At 35.5% G+C, this 19,178-nt stretch overlaps 1 protein-coding gene across 5 annotated transcripts in view; it reads left to right on the top strand.

Moving 5' to 3' along the window:
- Pigl (phosphatidylinositol glycan anchor biosynthesis class L) overlaps positions 1-19,178 on the top strand; it is a 116,487-nt gene that overhangs the window by 1,167 nt on the left and 96,142 nt on the right. For all 5 annotated transcript variants that reach the window (XM_058572012.1, XM_046422085.2, XM_046422086.2 and 2 more), the window contains exon 2: positions 11,800-11,899. In XM_058572012.1, the coding sequence (XP_058427995.1) occupies positions 11,800-11,899 (100 nt within the window). The remainder of the gene's footprint in view (positions 1-11,799; positions 11,900-19,178) is intronic.

The following is a 19,178-nucleotide window of genomic DNA, read 5'->3' as shown; positions in this document are numbered from 1 at the left end:
ACCCACTTGAATCTAATGTATGAAATATGATATGTCAAGAGCTTTGTAATGTTTTGAACAACCAATAAAAAAAAATACAGGAAAAAAAAAACCATTTATGGTAGGCCTATTCTATCTGTCTCATCCACCTCCATGTCTAAAATTGACTGTTTTAAGGCTTTGCATATAATTTGAATTCCCTAAGGCATACCAGTTTTACATTCTGAGTGGTAGTAATGAAGGGTATCTCTCTTACTATATTACCCTCTCTAGCACTGACCAGTATTTTTTTTTTTTTTAATTTTTAATATTTATTTTTCAGTTTTCGGCGGACACAACATCTTTGTTTGTATGTGGTGCTGAGGATCGAACCCGGGCCGCACGCATGCCAGGCGAGTGCGCTACCGCTTGAGCCACATCCTCAGCCCCCTGACCAGTATTTTTTATAAATTTCTTAGTTTTTTCCCCCAAAATTTATCGTTTGTTATCAATAAGATTAAATCATCTTTATTATTTGTTGAGAATTTGGATCTAAGCACTTTTTTCTCTCTTAATGTGAAAGATATTATTTACAAATAGTTGCAAGTAACAGCCTGATTTTTTTTCTTTGCTTTCAATCTTATTTATATTTCATACTACAACTATGGGAGTCAAATATAGGCAAGTTTTTGTTTCAAGATCTACAAGAGAAGCCTGGATTTTATTTGCAAAATATTGTAGATGCAGTGTGATCTTTAATAAAGTTCTTATTTTTATAAAAAGGCTCATAAAAATTTAGTACCAGAAACCCAAATTTTTCCTGCCTCATTTTCTGTCGTTTGTTTTTGTTTTGCTGCTGGGGTTCAAACCCAGAGCCTCAAACATGTTGGGCAAACACTCTACCACTGAGCTGAACCCCCAGCCTCCCAGGCTTTTGTTTGTTGTTGTTGTTTGTTCTAATTAGTTATATATGGCAGTAGAATGCATTTTGACACATAGTACACAAATGGAGCATAACTTCTCATTCCTCTGGCTGTAAGTGGTGCTGAATCCCACCAGGAGTGTAATCATACATGTATATAGGGTAATAATGTCCATCTCATTTTACCATTTTTCCCATCCCCACTGCCCCATCCCTCCCATCACTCCCCTCTGCACAATCCAAAGTGCATTCATTCTTCCCTATCTGCCCCCCCTTACTGTGGATCAGCATCTGCTTATAGGAGAAAAGTTTCAGCTTTTGGTTTTAGGGGATTGGCTTATTTCACTTAGCATTATATTCTCTAGTTCCATCCATTTACTAGCAAATGCCGTAATTTCATTCTTCTTTAAGGCTGAGTAATATTCCACTGTGTATTTATGTCACATTTTATTTATCCATTCATCTGTTGAAGGGCATCTAGGTTGGTTCCACAGTTTAGCTATTGTGAATTGAGCTGCTATAAACATTGATGTGGCTGTGTCACTGTATATGCTGATTTGAAGTCCTTTAGATATAAACTGAGGAGTTGGGTAGCTGGGTCAAATGGTGGTTCCATTCCAAGTTTTCTGAGGAATCTCCATACTTTTTTCCAAAGTGGTTGTATCAATTTGCACTCCCACCAGCAATGAATGAGTGTATCTTTTTTCCTTCATCCTCGCCAATACTTATTGTTTGTATTCTTGATTATGTGCCATTCTGGCTAGAGTGAGATGAACTCTTAGAGTAGTTTTGATTTGCCTTTCTCTAATTCCAGCCTCCCAGGTTTCCCCCACCCCCTAATAAAAATTGTAATCCCAGCTATTTGGGACACTGAGGCAGGAGGATCTCAAATCCCAGCCCAATCTGGACAACTTAGAGAGACCCTGCCTCAAAATAAAAAAATACAAAGGGCTGAGAATGTAGCTCAGGGTAGAACACTTTCCTAGCCTATGCAAAGTCCTGGCTTCAATCCATAAAAGAGAGAAGAGAAAAAAATTTTGAGCATATACTTAGCAGCCAGCATTTTTTTAATTTATTTTTTATTTATTTTTTTAATTTATAGATGGATACGATGCCTTTATTTTTTATGTAGTGCTGAGGATCAAACCCAGTGCCTCACATGTACTAGGCAAGTCTTTCATTATTTCCTCTGAATCTAAATTATGATTTTAAATTGTTCTATCTTGGATTTAGTTGAGCACAGTGGTGCGCACACTGAGCTACAACCCAACCCCAGCAGTCAGCATTTTTGTTGTTGTCTTTCATTATTTCCTGTGGAATCTAAATTATCATTTTAAATTGTTCTATCTTGGATTTTTAAAATTATATTTTAAATCCCAACTCATTCAAAAACATGTATGGAACATTTTTCACACTCCTGACTTAACATTCTGATGTACAAAACAGGACACTGATAATTTATGACACAGTATAATGAAAGCTATGATGATGTAATGGAGAAAGTACTATGGGTACAAAATATAAAAATGCATTAATTCTCTTTGAGGAGACTAGATTAAGGAAAGCTTCTCCAAATAGGTTTTCTTTTGAGCTAGTCTTTCAAAATAATAGTAGGTTACCTATGACGCAGAGTAGGTCATTCTAGACAGTAGTAAAGACATCAGTAAGTCCTGAACTTGTATAAATAATTCATTCTAACTAGATCCCCAGGTTAGGGAGAAGGGAGAAGCAGGGGAAAAGATAATTTTTTTTTTGTTACTAATGCCTCTTTTAATCCTGTCAGTAATCCTATGAAGAAGATAATACTATTATTCCCATTTTACAATTGTAGCAACTAAATCACAGAGTTTAAGTAACAACCAGAGTAGCTACAACAGAGACCCAGGTCTCTGTAGCTTTTGTTGTTGTTGTTGTTCTAAACCATTATACCCAATCTGCCTCTTGTATTGCTTTGCATGTCATGTCAGTTATAAAATATCTGTATTGATTCCCAGTGTACATTTTTTAAGCTTTATTTTGTTTATTTTGATGTGGTGCTGAGAATTTCTGCTATTTAAAAAAAAAATACTTTGGCCTGACAATTTAAGGGAACTTAGCCAGATGTGCTATCCCCCATTTAGAAGTTTGCATCCTTTTGAGAATATAGACATCATTGAGAAGTCTTACTATTAAAATAAAAAAAGATCTAGTTGGGCACAGTGGTGCACACCTGTAATCCCAGCGGCTTGGGCAACTCATGCAGGAAGACCACAGGTTCAAAGTCAGCCTCAGCAACTTGGCAAGGCCCTGAGAAACGTAGTAAGATCCTGTCTCAAAGTAAAATATAAAAAGGATTGGGGATGTGGCTCCAGTGGTTAAGTGCCCCTGAGTTCAATCCCTGGTACAAAAAAAAAAAAATTAATTTTGTTTAATCCAGCATTTCCCAAATTTATGTAACCACCAAAATGCCTGCTAATATGCACATCCAATAATAGGACATCACTGATAAGTTTTGATGCGGAATTAATATAATCAATTCTCTGTTTTAAAAAGCTTATTCCAGGGCTGGGGCTGTAGCTCAGTGGTAGAGCGCTTGCTTTGCACATGTGAGATACTGGGTTCGATCCTCAGCACCACATAAAAATAAAGATATTGTGTCATCTACAATTTAAAAATATTAAAAGAAAAAAAAACTTATTCTAGCTGGGCACAGTAGTGCACACCTGTAATCTCAGCGGCTGGGGAGGCTGAGGCAAGAATGATTTTGATTTCACAACTGGCCTCAGAAATTTAGCGAGGCTCTAAGCAACTCAATGGGACCCTGTCTCTAAATAAAATACAAGAAAGGTCTGGGGATGTGGCTCGGTGGTTAAGTAACCCCAGTACCAAAAAAAAAAAAAGCTTTTTCTAGGGCCTGTGGTTTTAACTCAGTTATAGAGCACTTGCCTACCGAGCACTATGTTCGATCCTCAGCACCACATAAAAAAAATAAAAATAAAAATAAAGGGTATTGTGTCTATCTACAACTAAAAAATAAATAAATAAACAAGCTTATTCTAGTCTGGCACGGTAGTGGAGCAGGCTGTAATCCCAGCAGCTGGGGAGGCTGAAGAGGAGGATGAAGAGTTCAAAGATAGCCTCAGTAATTTGGCAAGGAGGCCCTAAGCAACTTACTGAGACCCTGTCTCAAAAAATAGAAAGGGCTGGGGATGTGACTCAGTGATCAAGGTGCCCCTGGGTTCAATCCCTGATACAAAAAAAAAAAAATCTCATTCTGATGGCAATGTGGAAAAGGTTTGAAAGGAAAGATTATAGTCAAGAATACCAATTCAGCCATCATTTCCTCTCTAGATTGCAACTGCAGACTCAAACATCAGATTCCCTTGTATTTCTGGTCTATGTGCTGTTCCTATAGTCTGACATTCCTATCTTAATTACTGTAGCTTTTATAGCACTGTTATCTGATATGACCAGATTGCTTCGAGGCATGTTTGCTGATTTTGACTTTTTTTCCTTCTAAATACATTTTATAATTAGCTTGGTCATGTTCAAGGAAAAACTTTGCTGGCATTTTTATTGAAATTTCACTGACTTAATATAAGGAGACTTGATATTTATATTGTAAAGTCATTCCATCTATTATGATATGTCTCATTTATTTTGGCCTTCTTTCATGTCTGCTAATAGTTTCATTTTTTGTGTTAGAGATTAAACCCAGAGCTTCAAGCATGCACTCTACTACTGAACTACACCCCTAGCCCCAATATTTTTCTTAGAAGAGACAGGGTCCTGCCATGTTTTCCAGGTTGGCCTTGAACTTGAGGATCATCCTGCCTCAGCCTCCTGAGTAGGGGGGGACTTTAGGTGCCTACCAACTTTCTAGGCTGTTAACAGTTTTATATTTAAGATCTTACATATGTATGGAGATGGTAATTATGCAATTTGTCCTTTAATCTGTGTCTAATGTCTAGAGGTTCATGTTGCAAATATTATAGTCTGTTACCCTCTTAAATTTTGATAACCTCTCATTTCTTTAAATGTATAAAACACATATCTAATAATTCCAATTTCTATAATCTGTATATTTGAGTCTGCTCTTTGTTCTGATAACTCATTCTGGGTGACACATTTCTATGTGTATTTTGTGATTTTTTTTTTTAATGGAAGTAAACACATGTTTCTCAGAACTGTATTTGTGATAATACTTTCATGATTTACTTTGGCCAGGCAGCTAAACACACCACCTACCTCGGAAGACTCTAAAATGTTAGATTGAGATTTTTCAGGCCACATTGGTGGTATAAATTTAGGATCCAAACCCAGGTATATTAGTTGTCTAATATTATGTAACAAATTATCTGAAAACTTAGTGGCTTAAAACATTAAGAATACTTGTTCTCATGGTGTCATACTGAGAATACTGTCTCTGCTCAGTACCTTAACTGGAGGAACCAAAGACTGGAAACTAGAATCATCTGAAGATTCATTCACTTAAGTCTCTGGCCTTCAGCTAGGGACTTAGCTAGAGATACCAACCAGAACATTCCACGTGTGGTATATCCAGTGTCTGTGTGTCTTAGGCTTCCTCACAGGTGTCCTGAGAAGGAATCTCTGCTGGGGGTAGTCATATTGTCTTTCATGACCTTGCCTTAGAAATCATACAGTATCACTTCTGCTAACATTCTTCTTGTCAAGGAAATGAATCTCAAAGATCTCTGTCTAGAATGGGCTTTTTTCTACTTCATCCTCTGAAGGAATTGCCTTTTGAAGGTCCTATCTTTCGTATAAACATCTTATTTTTGTCTAAGCTTTTCTTCCTAACTTTAGATTGTCAACACGCAAGTAGTCCTAGGGTCAACACAATAATACCTCTCAGGATTCACACTTACCTATTGTTTTAGTCCTTTAGAAAAAAGCCTTTGCCTTTCTGCTAGTTCAGTCATACATCGAGAACACTTTTACCTTTATCTCACGTTCAGGTATTCTATACTAAGAGTGTTTCTCCAGGTATCGATACATCATGTTTCCTAAATATGAAATTATTTTTTTGTTTCAGTTTAGTACCAGAGATTGAACCCGTGGGTGCTTTTTTATTTTGAGATAGGATCTCACTAAGTTGCTATGGACTTGCTAAATTTCTGAGGTTAGCTTTGCAATCTTCCTGTCTTAGCCTCCGAAGCTGCTGTTATTACAGGTGTGCTTTATGGCGTCTGGTGTATTAGTTTATTTATTTATTTATTTATAGTTGTAGTGGGATGTTTATTTATTTTTATGTGGTGCTGAGGATTGAACCCAGTGCCTCGAACTCTACTACTGAGCCACAAGCCCAGCCCCTGTATTAGATTATTTGTAATAATTGCTTTTTAATTGTTAGTAATTCATCAAAGTAATATTTTTTAAAACTTTTTTTAGTTGTGGATGGACCCAATACTTTTATTTTTATATGGTGCTGAGGATTGAACCAAGTGCCTCTCATGTGCTAGGTGAGCACTCTACCACTGAGCTACAACCCCAGCCCCCAAAGTAATCTTTATTTAGATATATTTAAATCCATTCTCAAAAGTGTTATTTTCATCTGTCTAATTCTATTCTGTCTAACCCAATACATTTGGGATTTCTAAAAACATATGATCTTGAGTGTTGATTGCATCCTGCTAAAAATGGAATAAGGATCAGGGATTTGGTTCAGTGATAGAGTACTTGCCTAGAATGCTTGAAGCCTTGCATTCAATCCCCACCATTGGGGGGGGTAAAAATGGAATAAATTGGTTATACTTTAAAATATGAATTTTATTACTTTAAGGGAGTTAGAAAAAAATCAGAATACGACTCAAAGTTTATCTCACTGGTTCTTTTTACTAACATGTATCTAAATACTTAGGTACTTTTCTCTAAAAGTTGTTAGTACAGTTATCATATGATCACACCAACCAAAGAATACATAGGCATCCAATATCTAACTGAAAACAATTTATAAACACTGATGCTAATAGGTTAACTTGTAGGCTATTTATTAGACATATATATTTTTAAACATATGTTTACTTACCTTTTTCTTATAACTAGCTTAGAATTTATATGCCACATCACCTTATACATACCCTCTATTTAAAACTCACCAACTTTGTAAGTGCATATGAAAATGTTGATGTCAGCGGGTATGGTGGTATACTCCTATTGTCTCAGCTTCTCAGGAGGCTGAGGCAGGAGGATCATTTGAACCTAAGAGTTCAAGTCTGGGTAACACAGCAAAACTCTGTCTCAAAAAATAATAATTGTTGATGTCTTGCTGATTGCTTTTTTAATTGGAGCATGTCATCCTTTTCAGAGCTTTTCATTATTTATGTAATGAATTAGGTTTTTTTGCTATAAAAATAGGCAATTTGATTAAACAATGAGAAGCCCTAAAAGAAATGCTAATGAAACATTAGGGAAGAGATCATTTCAGAGACCAAAGAGAAAGAAATGCCACCGTGACAAAAAAAACACAAAACAGTAAAACAGAGCCTCTGAACAGTAAAAAGAAAAGAAGCAAGTGTGAAAAAGAAAGTACAGTAGTACTAATCTAAAGAAGTATAGAATGGGGCCAGGTGCAGTAGCACAGATCAGTATACTTAAAATGATTAAAATGGGCCAGGCACTGTGGCACAGACCTGTAATTCCAGCAACTTGGGAAACTGAGGCAGGTAGACTGCAATTTGAGGTTTCAACCCTTACAACTTACCCAAACCCTGTTTCAGGGTGTAACTCAGTGGTAGAGCGTCCCTGGGTTCAATCCTCAGTACAAAAAAAAAAAGCATAGGATGGGAATTGTCAACAAAATTTAATTTATTTTTGGTATTGAAAATACTTGCTGATAACATCACTGTGATGTGCTGGACTCTGTTCTGATTCTGTATACTTCTCATTCCATCTAATAAATAAATGCCTGCTATATTCAGAAAAAGATAGTTTCCCATATGTTTGGGCTTGTTAATGACCAACTGCAAACAGAGAAGTTAACAAAAATTAGCATTTCCATAAATAAAAGTTAAGATGAATGCAGTTTCTTTAGAAATATTAAAACTTCTCCCAAGTATAGCTAGATTGGTTGATAATAGCATATGATAATGTTTTTCTTTCTTTCTTTCTTTCTTTTTTTTTTTTACTTACTGATGGACACAATATCTTTATTTTTATTTGTTTATTTTTATGTGGTACTGAGGATCAAACCCAGGGCCTCATGCATGTGAGGCAAGTGCTCTACCACTGAGCTACAACCCCCAGACCCAATGTTTCTTGATTTTAGCTGGATAGATGTATATTTTTTTTATTTAAACGGTCCTTTAACTGTATTTGTTCATCAATTGTAAAGATATAATTTAAGTTTTATAGTGATAACTCTGAATGAAAATATTTTTATTAATGTTTTATTAAGTTGTGGTAAAATATACATAACAAAATTTGCAATTTTAAACATTTTTAAGTGTTCAATTCAGTGGTAGTAAGTACATTCACAAGATTGTGTAACCATCACCTCTGTTTCATCATCTAAAACAAACACTGTAACCCATTAAGCAATAACTGTCCTCTCCTCAGCCTCTGGCAACTACTATTTTCTGCTTTCTGTCTCTTATGAATTTAACTGTTACAGGTACCTCACACAAGTGAAATCGTATAGTAATCATCATTTTATATCTGACTTAATGTTGATTAGAATAATTTTTTAAAAATTCATCAGTGTTGTAGCAAGTATCAAAATTTTATTTTGTCTTATGGCTGAATATTATATATATATACCAAATTTGTTTTTTCATTTGTCTGTTGGTAGACACTTAGATTTTTCTACTTTTTGACTGTTGTGAATATGCTTCTTTGAACAGTGTTACAAGTATGTTTTGGTACCAGTTTCTAGTTCTTTTGAGTATATACTTGTGAGTACAATTGTTCAGTCATGTGGTAATTCTGTTTAAATTTCTGAAGAATCTCCAAACTGTTTTCCAAAGCAGCTGTGCCATTTCACATTCCCACCAGTGGTGTACTATGGTTCCACTTTCTTTTGTTTCTTTTCAGGACTGAGGATGTAACTCAGGGCCTTGTACTTGCTAGGCAAGGGCTCTGTTACTGAGCTGAATCGCCAACCCCAGTTCCACTTTCTTTATATCCTTTTCAATGCTTGTAATTTTCTGTTTTCAGAACTATAGTCATCCTAATGGGCATGAAGTAATATGTTATTGTGGGTTTGATATGCATGTTCCTAATGACTAATGATGAGCATCTTTTCACATGCTTGTTGGTTATCTTCTTTGGAGAATGTTTAGTTAAATCCTTTGGCCATTTAAAAATTCTAATTTCATTTTTGAATCATGATTTCTTAAGCTAGGGTATGTAGACACATTCTAATGGAAGGGGGTCAAGTCCTCTTGGTTTCAACTTCTCCTTTGGGAGCCCAGGCCTCTCTGTTTCAATAATACTGCCTCCTTCCTTTATCACTTTTTGCTGTCCCTAATCTCTTGACCACTTCACTGGTACCTGTTTAGCCCTTCACTCTTTCATTGGTGATATATCAAAATCTTTGCATTAAATTCTCTCTTACTGTATGATATGGTTTTTGTTATCCTGGGTAGACCTTGACACAGCATAAGCTCCCTCATTTTATTTTATTTATTCATTTATTTTGGTATCAGGGATTGAACCCAGGGGTGCTTAACCACTGAGCCACATCTCCAGCCATTTTTTATATTTTACTTAAGAGACAGGGTCTCACGGAGTTACTTAGGGCTTCACTAAATTGCTGAGGCTGGCTTTGAACTCACAATCCTCCTACCTTAATCTCCTGAGTGACAGGGATTACAGATGTTGCCACCATTCCCAGCTCCTTCATTTTGTATTGGGAAAAAACTTGGACCTTTTTTCTTCCAAATACATTTTTTTATTACTTGGTATTCAAGGGAAAACTGTACTGGAATTCCTGAAACTAAGAAGGAGGGTCACAACAAATTCAAGGCCAAACTCAGTAATTGTGCAAAAGTCTGTCTCAAAAACAAGATCCTGGGTTCAATCCCCAGAACCTCAAAAAAAAAAAAAAAAAAGAATTTCTCCGAATTCATGTAGCTAGTGGGCAGCCAGATGTTGTGAGACCATAATACCTTGATTCTCAGTCCCTTTCTCATTCTAACAAATTAAAACTTTCCAGCCAGACACATAGTGGCACATATCTGTAATCCCAGAAATTTGTGAGGCTGAGGCAGGAGGATTGTAAATTCTAGGTCAGCCATAGCAATTTAGCAAGGCTCTAAGCAATTTAGTGTAACCCTGTCTCAAAATAGGGATGTAGCTCAGTGGTAAAGTGCTCCTGGGTTGAATTCCCAGTACTGCTAGAAAAAAGAAAGAAAGAAAACTGAGGGGAAAAGTATGTTGAAGACAGTCCAGAATTAAAACTGTTCTCTACGGTTTTTTTAGGGTGTTAGTCTCTTTGTCAGATACAATGTAATGATTGTCTCCTATTGAGACAGTTCAGATCTAGGGTAACCCCAACTCAAGTTGAAGGGTTTCACATGGTAGTTTTTCTTTGAGTTACCTGTAGTAAGCAGAGCTTCTCTTAAAGTCCTTCATGAATACCTACAGTATGCTGAATATTAGGGATGATACAAGTTTCATCACATGACTTTTAAGGTCAATGACATTTACAGATTAATTAATAATTTGATAATGGAGAAAAATTCATAGTTAGAAGTAAAATACTGGACATGATTACTTTCCAGGGAAAATAGAAGAAGGCATTTGACATATGATCTGGATGATAAAGATGAATTGTAATTCAGAAAGAAACAAAGAGGAAGCAGGAAGTAAAAGTAAAGAGTTCGTGGAAAGAAAAAACTAACTCAGTACCCAACTGGGTACACTGATATGTTATCTCAAATTACCCTCCAGAAAACCTTATGAGCTTAGCCATTTTAGAGGTAAAGAAACTGATCCCAGAAAGTTAAGTAATATGAACAAATCACAAGTCATTATTTGTTGGAAACTTGAATTAAGGGGGTATATTAACTAGGTAGTTGCTTACAGTGAATGTGCAATTTAAATGGTACCAATTTCATTATATTATTTATAAGACTGCAGAGGAGTCCTATATACAGAGGGAAGATTATTCTTAGGGACTGTAGTATATATGTTGGGAAAATAAAGAATACATAAACTTTGGAGGTGCTAGTTACCAAACTTCAAGAGAGGATGTTTTCCCAAATGGTGCCTGTACATTTTCCTATAATACCCAGGAGTAGCACCCTCTTTTTTCATAAATGTTAGATAGTTGATGATTGGTGTTTGTGTGTGTGTGTGTGTGTGTGTATTTTGTTAGGGATCATACCAAGGGCCTCAAGTACACTCGACAGGCTCTCTACCACTAAATTATACCCCAGCCCAGGAGTCATAATTTAAAGCAGCCCAAACTAACAGTGTCACAGACTCCAACTGTCCTGAGTGATTAAATAAAGGTCAATTCTAAATCTTCAAATGCCTTGTATTCCCTCTATGACTGAAATGCAGATGACAAGCATACAGTTAGAGAGACAGACAGACAAGCATGTAAATGATGATTCTAAAGAGTGTACTGCTGCGGGGCTGGGATTGTGGCTCAGTGGCAGAGCAATTGCCTCACAAGTATGAGGCACTGAGTTCCATCCTCAGCACCACTTTAAAATAAAGGTATTGTGTCCATCTACAACTAAAAAAATAAATAAATAAAAGAGTATACTGCTGGTAGTCTTCTCATAAGAATAGTTTATAACAAGCTTAAGTATTACATTTTCTTCAACTCCTTATTATAATCACACATTTTTCAGGTAGCTTAAATCCTATAGGGAACAAATGGGATGAGAATAAACAGGGAAAAAAAGAAGAAGAAGAATAAACAGGTCTCCACTGTTAAAGAAATCTACTACTATATTTGTTATTCTCAGGAAATTACTACAATCAAGGAGAGATTCGTAAGAAAGAACTTTTGCAGAGCTGTGATGTTTTGGGGATTCCAACCTCCCGTGTTATGATTATTGATAACAGGTAATTTATCTTTTTTTATTTTAAACACAAGTGGAGCACAACTTTTCATTCCTCTGGTTGTGCACGATGCAGAGTGGAATGCAGATGTCCGTCTCATTCCATCATCTTTTCCACCCCCACTCCCTCTCCCTCCCCTCTGCCCAATCCAAAGTTTCTCCATTCTTCTCCCTCCCCCTTTATAAATCAGTATTCACTTATCAGAGAAAACATTTGGCCTTTGGTTTTTAGGGATTGGCTTACATTGCTTATCATATTCTCCAAATCCATTTACCCACAAATGCCATAATTTCATTCTTCTTTTAAGGCTATGTAAAATTCCAGTGTGTATGTGTGTGTGTATGTGTTTTGTTAGGGATCATACCAAGGGTCTCAAGTACACTCTACAGGCTCTCTACCACTAAATTATACCCCAGCCCAGGAGTCATAATTTAAAGCAGCCCAAACTAACAGTGTCACAGACCCCAACTGTCATGAGTGATAAAATAAAGGTCAATTCTAAATCTTCAAATGCCTTGTATTCCCTCTATGACTGAAATGCAGATGACAAGCATAGAGTACACACACACACACACACACACACACCACAGTTTCTTTATCCATTCGTCTACTGAAGGGCATCTAGGTTGGTTCTACAGTTTAGGTATTGTGAATTGAGCTTCTATAAACATTGATGTGGCTGCGTCACTGGAGTATGCTGATTTTAAGTCCTTTGAGTATATACCAAGGAGTGGGATAGCTGGGTCAAACTATGGTTCCATTCCACGTTTTCTAAGGAATTTCCATGCTGCTTTCCAGAGTGGTTGCACCAGTTTGCCATCCCACCAGCTTATGGTTGCTTGTATTTTCTTTTTGACTAGAGTGAAATAAGATCTTAGAGTACTTTTGATTTGCATTTCTCTGATTGCTAGAGATGTTGAACATTTTTTCACATACTTGTTGATTGATCATATTTCTTCTTCTGTAAAGTGTCTGCTTAGTTCCTTAGCCCATTTATTGATTGGGTTATTTGTTTTTTTGATGTTAAGTTTTTTGAGTTCTTTATATATCCTGGAGATTAGTGCTCTAACTGGATGTGTGTGTGATAAAGATTTTCTCCCATTCTATAGGCTCTCTCTTCACATTATTGATTGTTTGCTGAAAAGAAGCTTTTTAATTTGAATCTATCTCATTTATTGATTCTTGATTTTATTTCTTGTGATTTTTTAGGAGTCTTGTTAAGGAAGTCAGGTCCAAAGCTGACATAATGAAGATTTGGGCCTACATTTTCTTCAGTTAGGTGCAGGGTCTCTGGTTTAATTCCTAGGTCCTTGGTCCACTTTGAGTTGAATTTTGTGCAGAGTGAGAGATAGGGATTTAATTTCATTTTGCTGCATATGGATTTCCAGTTTTCCCTACACTATTTGTAAAGAGGCTATCTTTCCTCCAATGTATGTTTTTTCCCCTTTGTCTAGTATGAGATAACCGTATTTATGTGGGTTTGTCTGTGTGTCCTCTATTCTGTACCATTAGTCTACATATCTATTTTGGTGCCAGTACCATGCTCTTTTTGTCACTATAGCTCTGTAGTGTAATTTAAGGTCTGGTATTGTGATGCCTCCTGCTTCATTCTTCTTGCTAAGAATTTCTTCGGCTATTCTGGGTCTCTTACTTTTTCCAAATGAATTCCATGATTGCTTTTTCTATTTCTATAAGGAATGTCATAATGTCATTGGGATTTTAATTGGAATTGCATTAAATCTGTATAAAGTATAATACTTTTGCTTTTTTTTTTTTTTTTTTTAGTAGTGCTGGGGATTGAACCCAGGGACTTGTACATGTAAGGCAAGAACTCTACCAACTGAGCTATATCCCCTGCCCCTGTATAACGCTTTTGGTAGTATGGCCATTTTAATAATATTAATTCTGCCTATCTAAGAACAAGGGAGTACTTTCTATCTTTGGAGGTCTTCTTTAATTTCTTTAGTGTTCTGTAGTTTTCATTGTAGAGGTCTTTTACCTCTTTTATTAGGTTGATTCCTAAGTTTTTGTTTGTTTGTTTGTTTTGGTGTTGTTTGTTTGTGGCTATTGTAAATGGGGTAGTTTTCTAATTTTCTTTCACTGATGTACAGAAATGCCTTTGATTTATGGGTGTTGTTTTTATACATTGCTACTTTGCTGAATTAATTTATCAGTTCTAGAAGTTTTCTGGTGGAATTTTTTGGATCCTCTAAATATAGAATCATGTGGTTAGAAAATAGTTATAGTTTGAGTTCCTTTTTTCCTAATCATATTCCTTTAATTCCTTTTCATCTGCTTAATTGCTCTGGCTAGAGTTTCAAGTACTATGTTGAATAGAAGTGGTGAAAGAAAGCAGGCATCCCTGTCTTGTTCCAGTTTTTAGAGCAAATGCTTTCAATTTTTCTCCATTTAGAATGATGTTGGCCTTGGGCTTAGCATAGCTAGCTTTTACAATGTTGAGATATGTTCCTATTATCCCTATTTTTTTTTTAGTGTTTTGAACTGTATTTTGTCAAATGCTTTTTCTGCATCTATTGAGATGTTCATGTGGTTCTTATTTTTAATTTTGTTGATATGATGAATTATGTTTATTGATATCCATATGTTGAACCTACCAACCTTGCATCCCTGGGATGAACCCCACTTGATCGTGGTGACTATCTTTTTTAATATGCTTTTGGATGCAATTTGCCAGAATTTTATTGAGAATTTTTGTATCTATGTTCATCAGCGATATTGGGCTGAAATTTTCTTTCCTTGATGTGTCTTTGTCTGGTTTTGGTATCAGGGTGATAATAGCTTCATAGAAAGAGTTTGGAAGGGCTCTCTCCTTTTCTATTTCATGGAATAATTTAAGAAGTACTGGTATTAGTTCTTCTTTGAAGGTCTTGTAGAACTCAGCTGAGAATCCATCTGGTCCTGGGCTTTTCTTGGTTGGTAGGCTTTTTTTTTTTTTTAATTTTTTATTGTTGGTTGTTCAAAACATTACATAGTTCTTGACATATCATATTTCACACTTTGATTCAAGTGGGTTATGAACTCCCATTTTTACCCCGTATAGGTTGGTAGGCTTTTGATGGTGTCTTCTATTTCCTTTCTTGAAATTGAACTGTTTAAATTGTATATGTTGTCTTGATTCAGTTTGGTTAGATCATATGACTCTAGAAATTTATGTCTTTGAGATTTTCCATTTTGTTGGGAGTATAATTTTCAAATAATTTCTAATTATCTTCTGTATTTCAATAGTGTCATTGTGATATTGTAATTTATCTTTTAATAATGTAAAAATTAGCAATAAATATGTGGTTGTACATAAAAAAAACAAAAAAATAGTATGGGTAGATAAAAACATCTTATTGACAATTCTACTTAAAACTATTTCACATTTATTTTTAAATGACATATGGAAATGACTTTCTTCAACATGTGTTCAGATGTTTTTGTCTTGATATAGATATTTCTCTATATATCTATGTCTTCAAAATTTTTTATTATAATTTCATAACCACACAAAAGTATAAAGAACAGTACCATGAACTCCCATATGCCTATACTACCTAATCCCAGTAATATCCCACTAATTTGCTTTACTTGCTTCAACTATCCCCACTTAACATCTTGTGTGTACATGAAGTATGTTGGGTTTTTTTTGTGGGGGGTGGTACCAGGAATTGAACTCAGGAGCACTCAACCACTGAGCCACATCCCCAGCCCTGTTTTATATTTTATTTAGAGACAGGGTCTCACTGAATTGCTTAGTGCCTCACCATTGCTGAGACTGGCTTTGAACTCACCATCCTCCTGTTTCAGCCTCCCGATTATAGGCATGCACCACCGCACCAGCTATGAAGTTTTGTTTTTTTTTTTAAGAGAGAGAGAGAGAGGGAGAGAGAAAGAATTTTTTTAGTATTTATTCTTTAGATTTTGGCGGACACAACATCTTTGTTTGTATGTGGTGCTGAGGATCGAACCCAGGCCACACGCATGCCAGGCGAGCGCGCTACCACTTGAGCCACATCCCCAGCCCCAACATACATACATATATATATATATATATATATATATATATATATATATTTTAGTTGTAGTTGAACACAATACCTTTATTTTATTTATTTATTTTATGTGGTGCTGAGAATCAAACCTAGTGCCTTACACGTGCTAGGCGAGCGCTCTACTGCTGAGCCACAACCCCAGCTCAGCTATGAAGTGTTTTAAAGAAAATCCCAGACATTAGGCTATTTCACCCTTACATACCTAGGCATGCAAATCTAAAGAACATGAAAATTTGTCTATGGCTATAATGCCATTATCATCACATCTAACAAAATAAACAACTAATTCTTTGGTATCCTCCAACACCAAGCCCATATTGAAATTTTTCCAGGTAACTCAAAAACATTTTTACAGTTGGTTTATTTAAATCAGAATCTAAACAAGGTATATACATTATAGTATATTAATATTCTGCATTTAATTTTCCTTTCCTCTATGTTATTGATTTGTTGAAGAAAATGAGTTTGTTTTCATATAGAATATCCTATATTCTGGATTTGTCTGTTTCTTCCTAGTATAGTTATTCCTCTATCTTCTATATTTCTTATGCACTGGAAATTAACTATAAAAGCCCGATTAGATTTGGGGAACAAGATTACTTCATAGGCTGTTCTGTGTACTCATATTACATTGTATCAAGAGATACAGTAGCTGTTTCCTTCATTTTAAAGAAACCCATCAACTCTTTATGTAATGTTCTTATGATTATAACCTGAATCATTAATTAGAAGTGATAAAATAGTGGGTTTTTTTTTTAATCTTTATTTATTTATTTATGTGGTGCTGAGGATTGAATCTCATGTGTGCGAGGCAATTGTCTCCCATGTTATATATGTACTAGCTGTAATTCTTTTTTGCAGCACTTTCGTAATTAACTTGGGACTATTTAACTACCTGCTATATAATTTGAACCAATAAGGCAATATATTTATCTTTCCCTCTAATTGATGTTCTCAGAATAAGGAATTGATGCCCTAATTGTGATCCATTGTTTCTTGCACAATAGGGGACACTTTTTGATTTCATTAGAAATGTATGTGTTTTTATATATTCCATGTTTTAGGTTCAGTTATGCTTATGGTTTAGATGTGAGGTGTCCCCCAAAAGCTCTGCATGAAACAATGAAAGTTCAGAGGTCAAATGACTGGGTTATGAGAGCTTATTTAAACTAATCAGTACATTAATCTTCTAATAAAGATTACCTGTGTGGCAACTAAGTGGATAGGATGTGTCACTGGGGGCATGCCTTTAGGGTATATATTTTGTCCCTGGTGACTGGAGCTTTCTCTGCTTTTTGGTACATGTTCTGAGCAGCTTTCCTCCTCAACACCTTTCCACCATGATGTTCTACCTCACCTCAAGAGGCATAGAGGGGCTGGGGCTGGGGCTCAGCGGTACAGCGCTTGCTGTATGTGTGAGGCGCTGGGTTTGAGCCTCGGCACCACATAGAAGTGAATAAATAAAATAAAGGTATTGTGTCCAACTACAACTTAAAAAAAAAATGGTGACTATTTAAAAAAAAAAAAAAGGCATAGAGCAACAGAGTTGGCAGTCTCTGAAACCCTGAATGCCAAATAAACTTTTCTTCCTCTAAAAAATGTTCTTGGGGCTGGGGCTATAGCTCCATGGTAGAGTGCTTGCCTGGCATGTGTGAGGCACTGGGTTCAATCCTCAGCACCACATAAAAATAAAAACATAAAAGGACACTATTCATTTACAGCTAAAAAATATTTTTTTAAAATGTTCTTGTTAGGTCTTTTGGTTATAGCGGTGAAAAAGTTGACTAAAACAGTCATCATGTTCTTTAATTCCTAAGTTGTCTATCTCTGGCTAGTGAACTTCTTCATGATGGTTCATATATATTCTGATGGCTCTCTTAAATCTTTTATGATTTATGGACAACAGGACTTTCCAGTACCTTCTATTATGCCTCCCTGCCCTAATTCTGAAATCAGTCATTTCTCCGGAAAGCCTTGGTATGTCTTAGTAGGGAATGATATTTGAAGACTATAACCAACATCTAGGAGTATTATTTGCTCTAGAGTTGTTATTTCTCATTGCTACCTGACCCTGATAGTGAATAGAGCTAGGATATATCTTTTTTTTTTTTAAAGGGAAAGAAAAACCAGTAACTTATACTGATGATTACACTTCAGCATTTGTATTTTAGGGATTTTTGCTTAACATCTTTGATTTTTACAATTGAATCTTTACTCTTACACTGACCATCTTGCTTTCCAACAACACAAAAATAATTACTTGTTTTCTTTAACCTTAAGAATTTCACAAGACATGGAATAAAAAGGTCTTCTATTATATATATTCAGAAGAGCAGATATTGGAAACCAAAGTTAAATATAACTGTCTGTAATTTACTTCAAAATAAGTGAGAAAACCAGGTGTGGTGGTGCACATGGGAGGCCAAGGCAGGAGGATTGCGAGTTCAAAGTCAGCCTCAGCAATGTTGAGGCGCTAAACAACTCAGTGAGACCCTGTCTCTAAATAAAGTACAAAATAGAGCTGAGGATGTGGCTCAGTTGTTGAATGCCCCTGAGTTCAATCCCCAGTACCAAAAAATAATAATTAAAATAAGTCAGGAAGTATGTGCATATGTATATATGTATGTGTGCATACATATACCCATATATACATGTACACATACATTTTATATATATATGTATTTATACACACATATTTTGTATATACACATATGTATAAACTCGTGTGTGTATATATAATAAATTAGCCCAAAATGGCAAGTGTTAACAATTTGAATCTTGGTAGAAGGTACAAGAGTATTCATTATACTCTTTTTTAACTTTTCTATTTGAAAATTTTTATAATTTTTTAATGTACCATGCATACTACATGCCTTTTCTCCTATTTTCTGGTATATATGAAAATATTTTACTGTGTTTGTTTCTGACTTGCTTCTTTAACTTAAAAAAAAATAGCTGGCATTTTTAAGTTTTACGTTTTAGGCTTCAAAATCTGTTTCTGGTGAGCAAGATAGCTTTTGGAGTTTATTATAAATGAGTTTGTACTTGCTTCCCTTTTTTATGATTTCCTCTTATGTTAGTGGGTAAGACACAGATAAAAACAAACCAAGTTCCTTTTGGTATGCAAAGAAAAAAATTGATCATCCTAGGTATACATAAAAAGCTAAAAGTGGTAGTTTTGCCTGCGTTTTCAATCCATCCTTAAACCACAAAATTTGTTCTGCTCT

This window comes from Marmota monax, unplaced genomic scaffold (assembly GCF_021218885.2).
Source record: "Marmota monax isolate L192 unplaced genomic scaffold, Marmota_monax_Labrador192_F-V1.1 WCK01_AAM20220418_F8-fsc00311, whole genome shotgun sequence".
NCBI lineage: Eukaryota > Metazoa > Chordata > Mammalia > Rodentia > Sciuridae > Marmota > Marmota monax.
The sequence above is the reverse complement of the archived record's forward strand: the minus strand, read 5'-3'. Positions and strand labels throughout refer to the sequence as shown.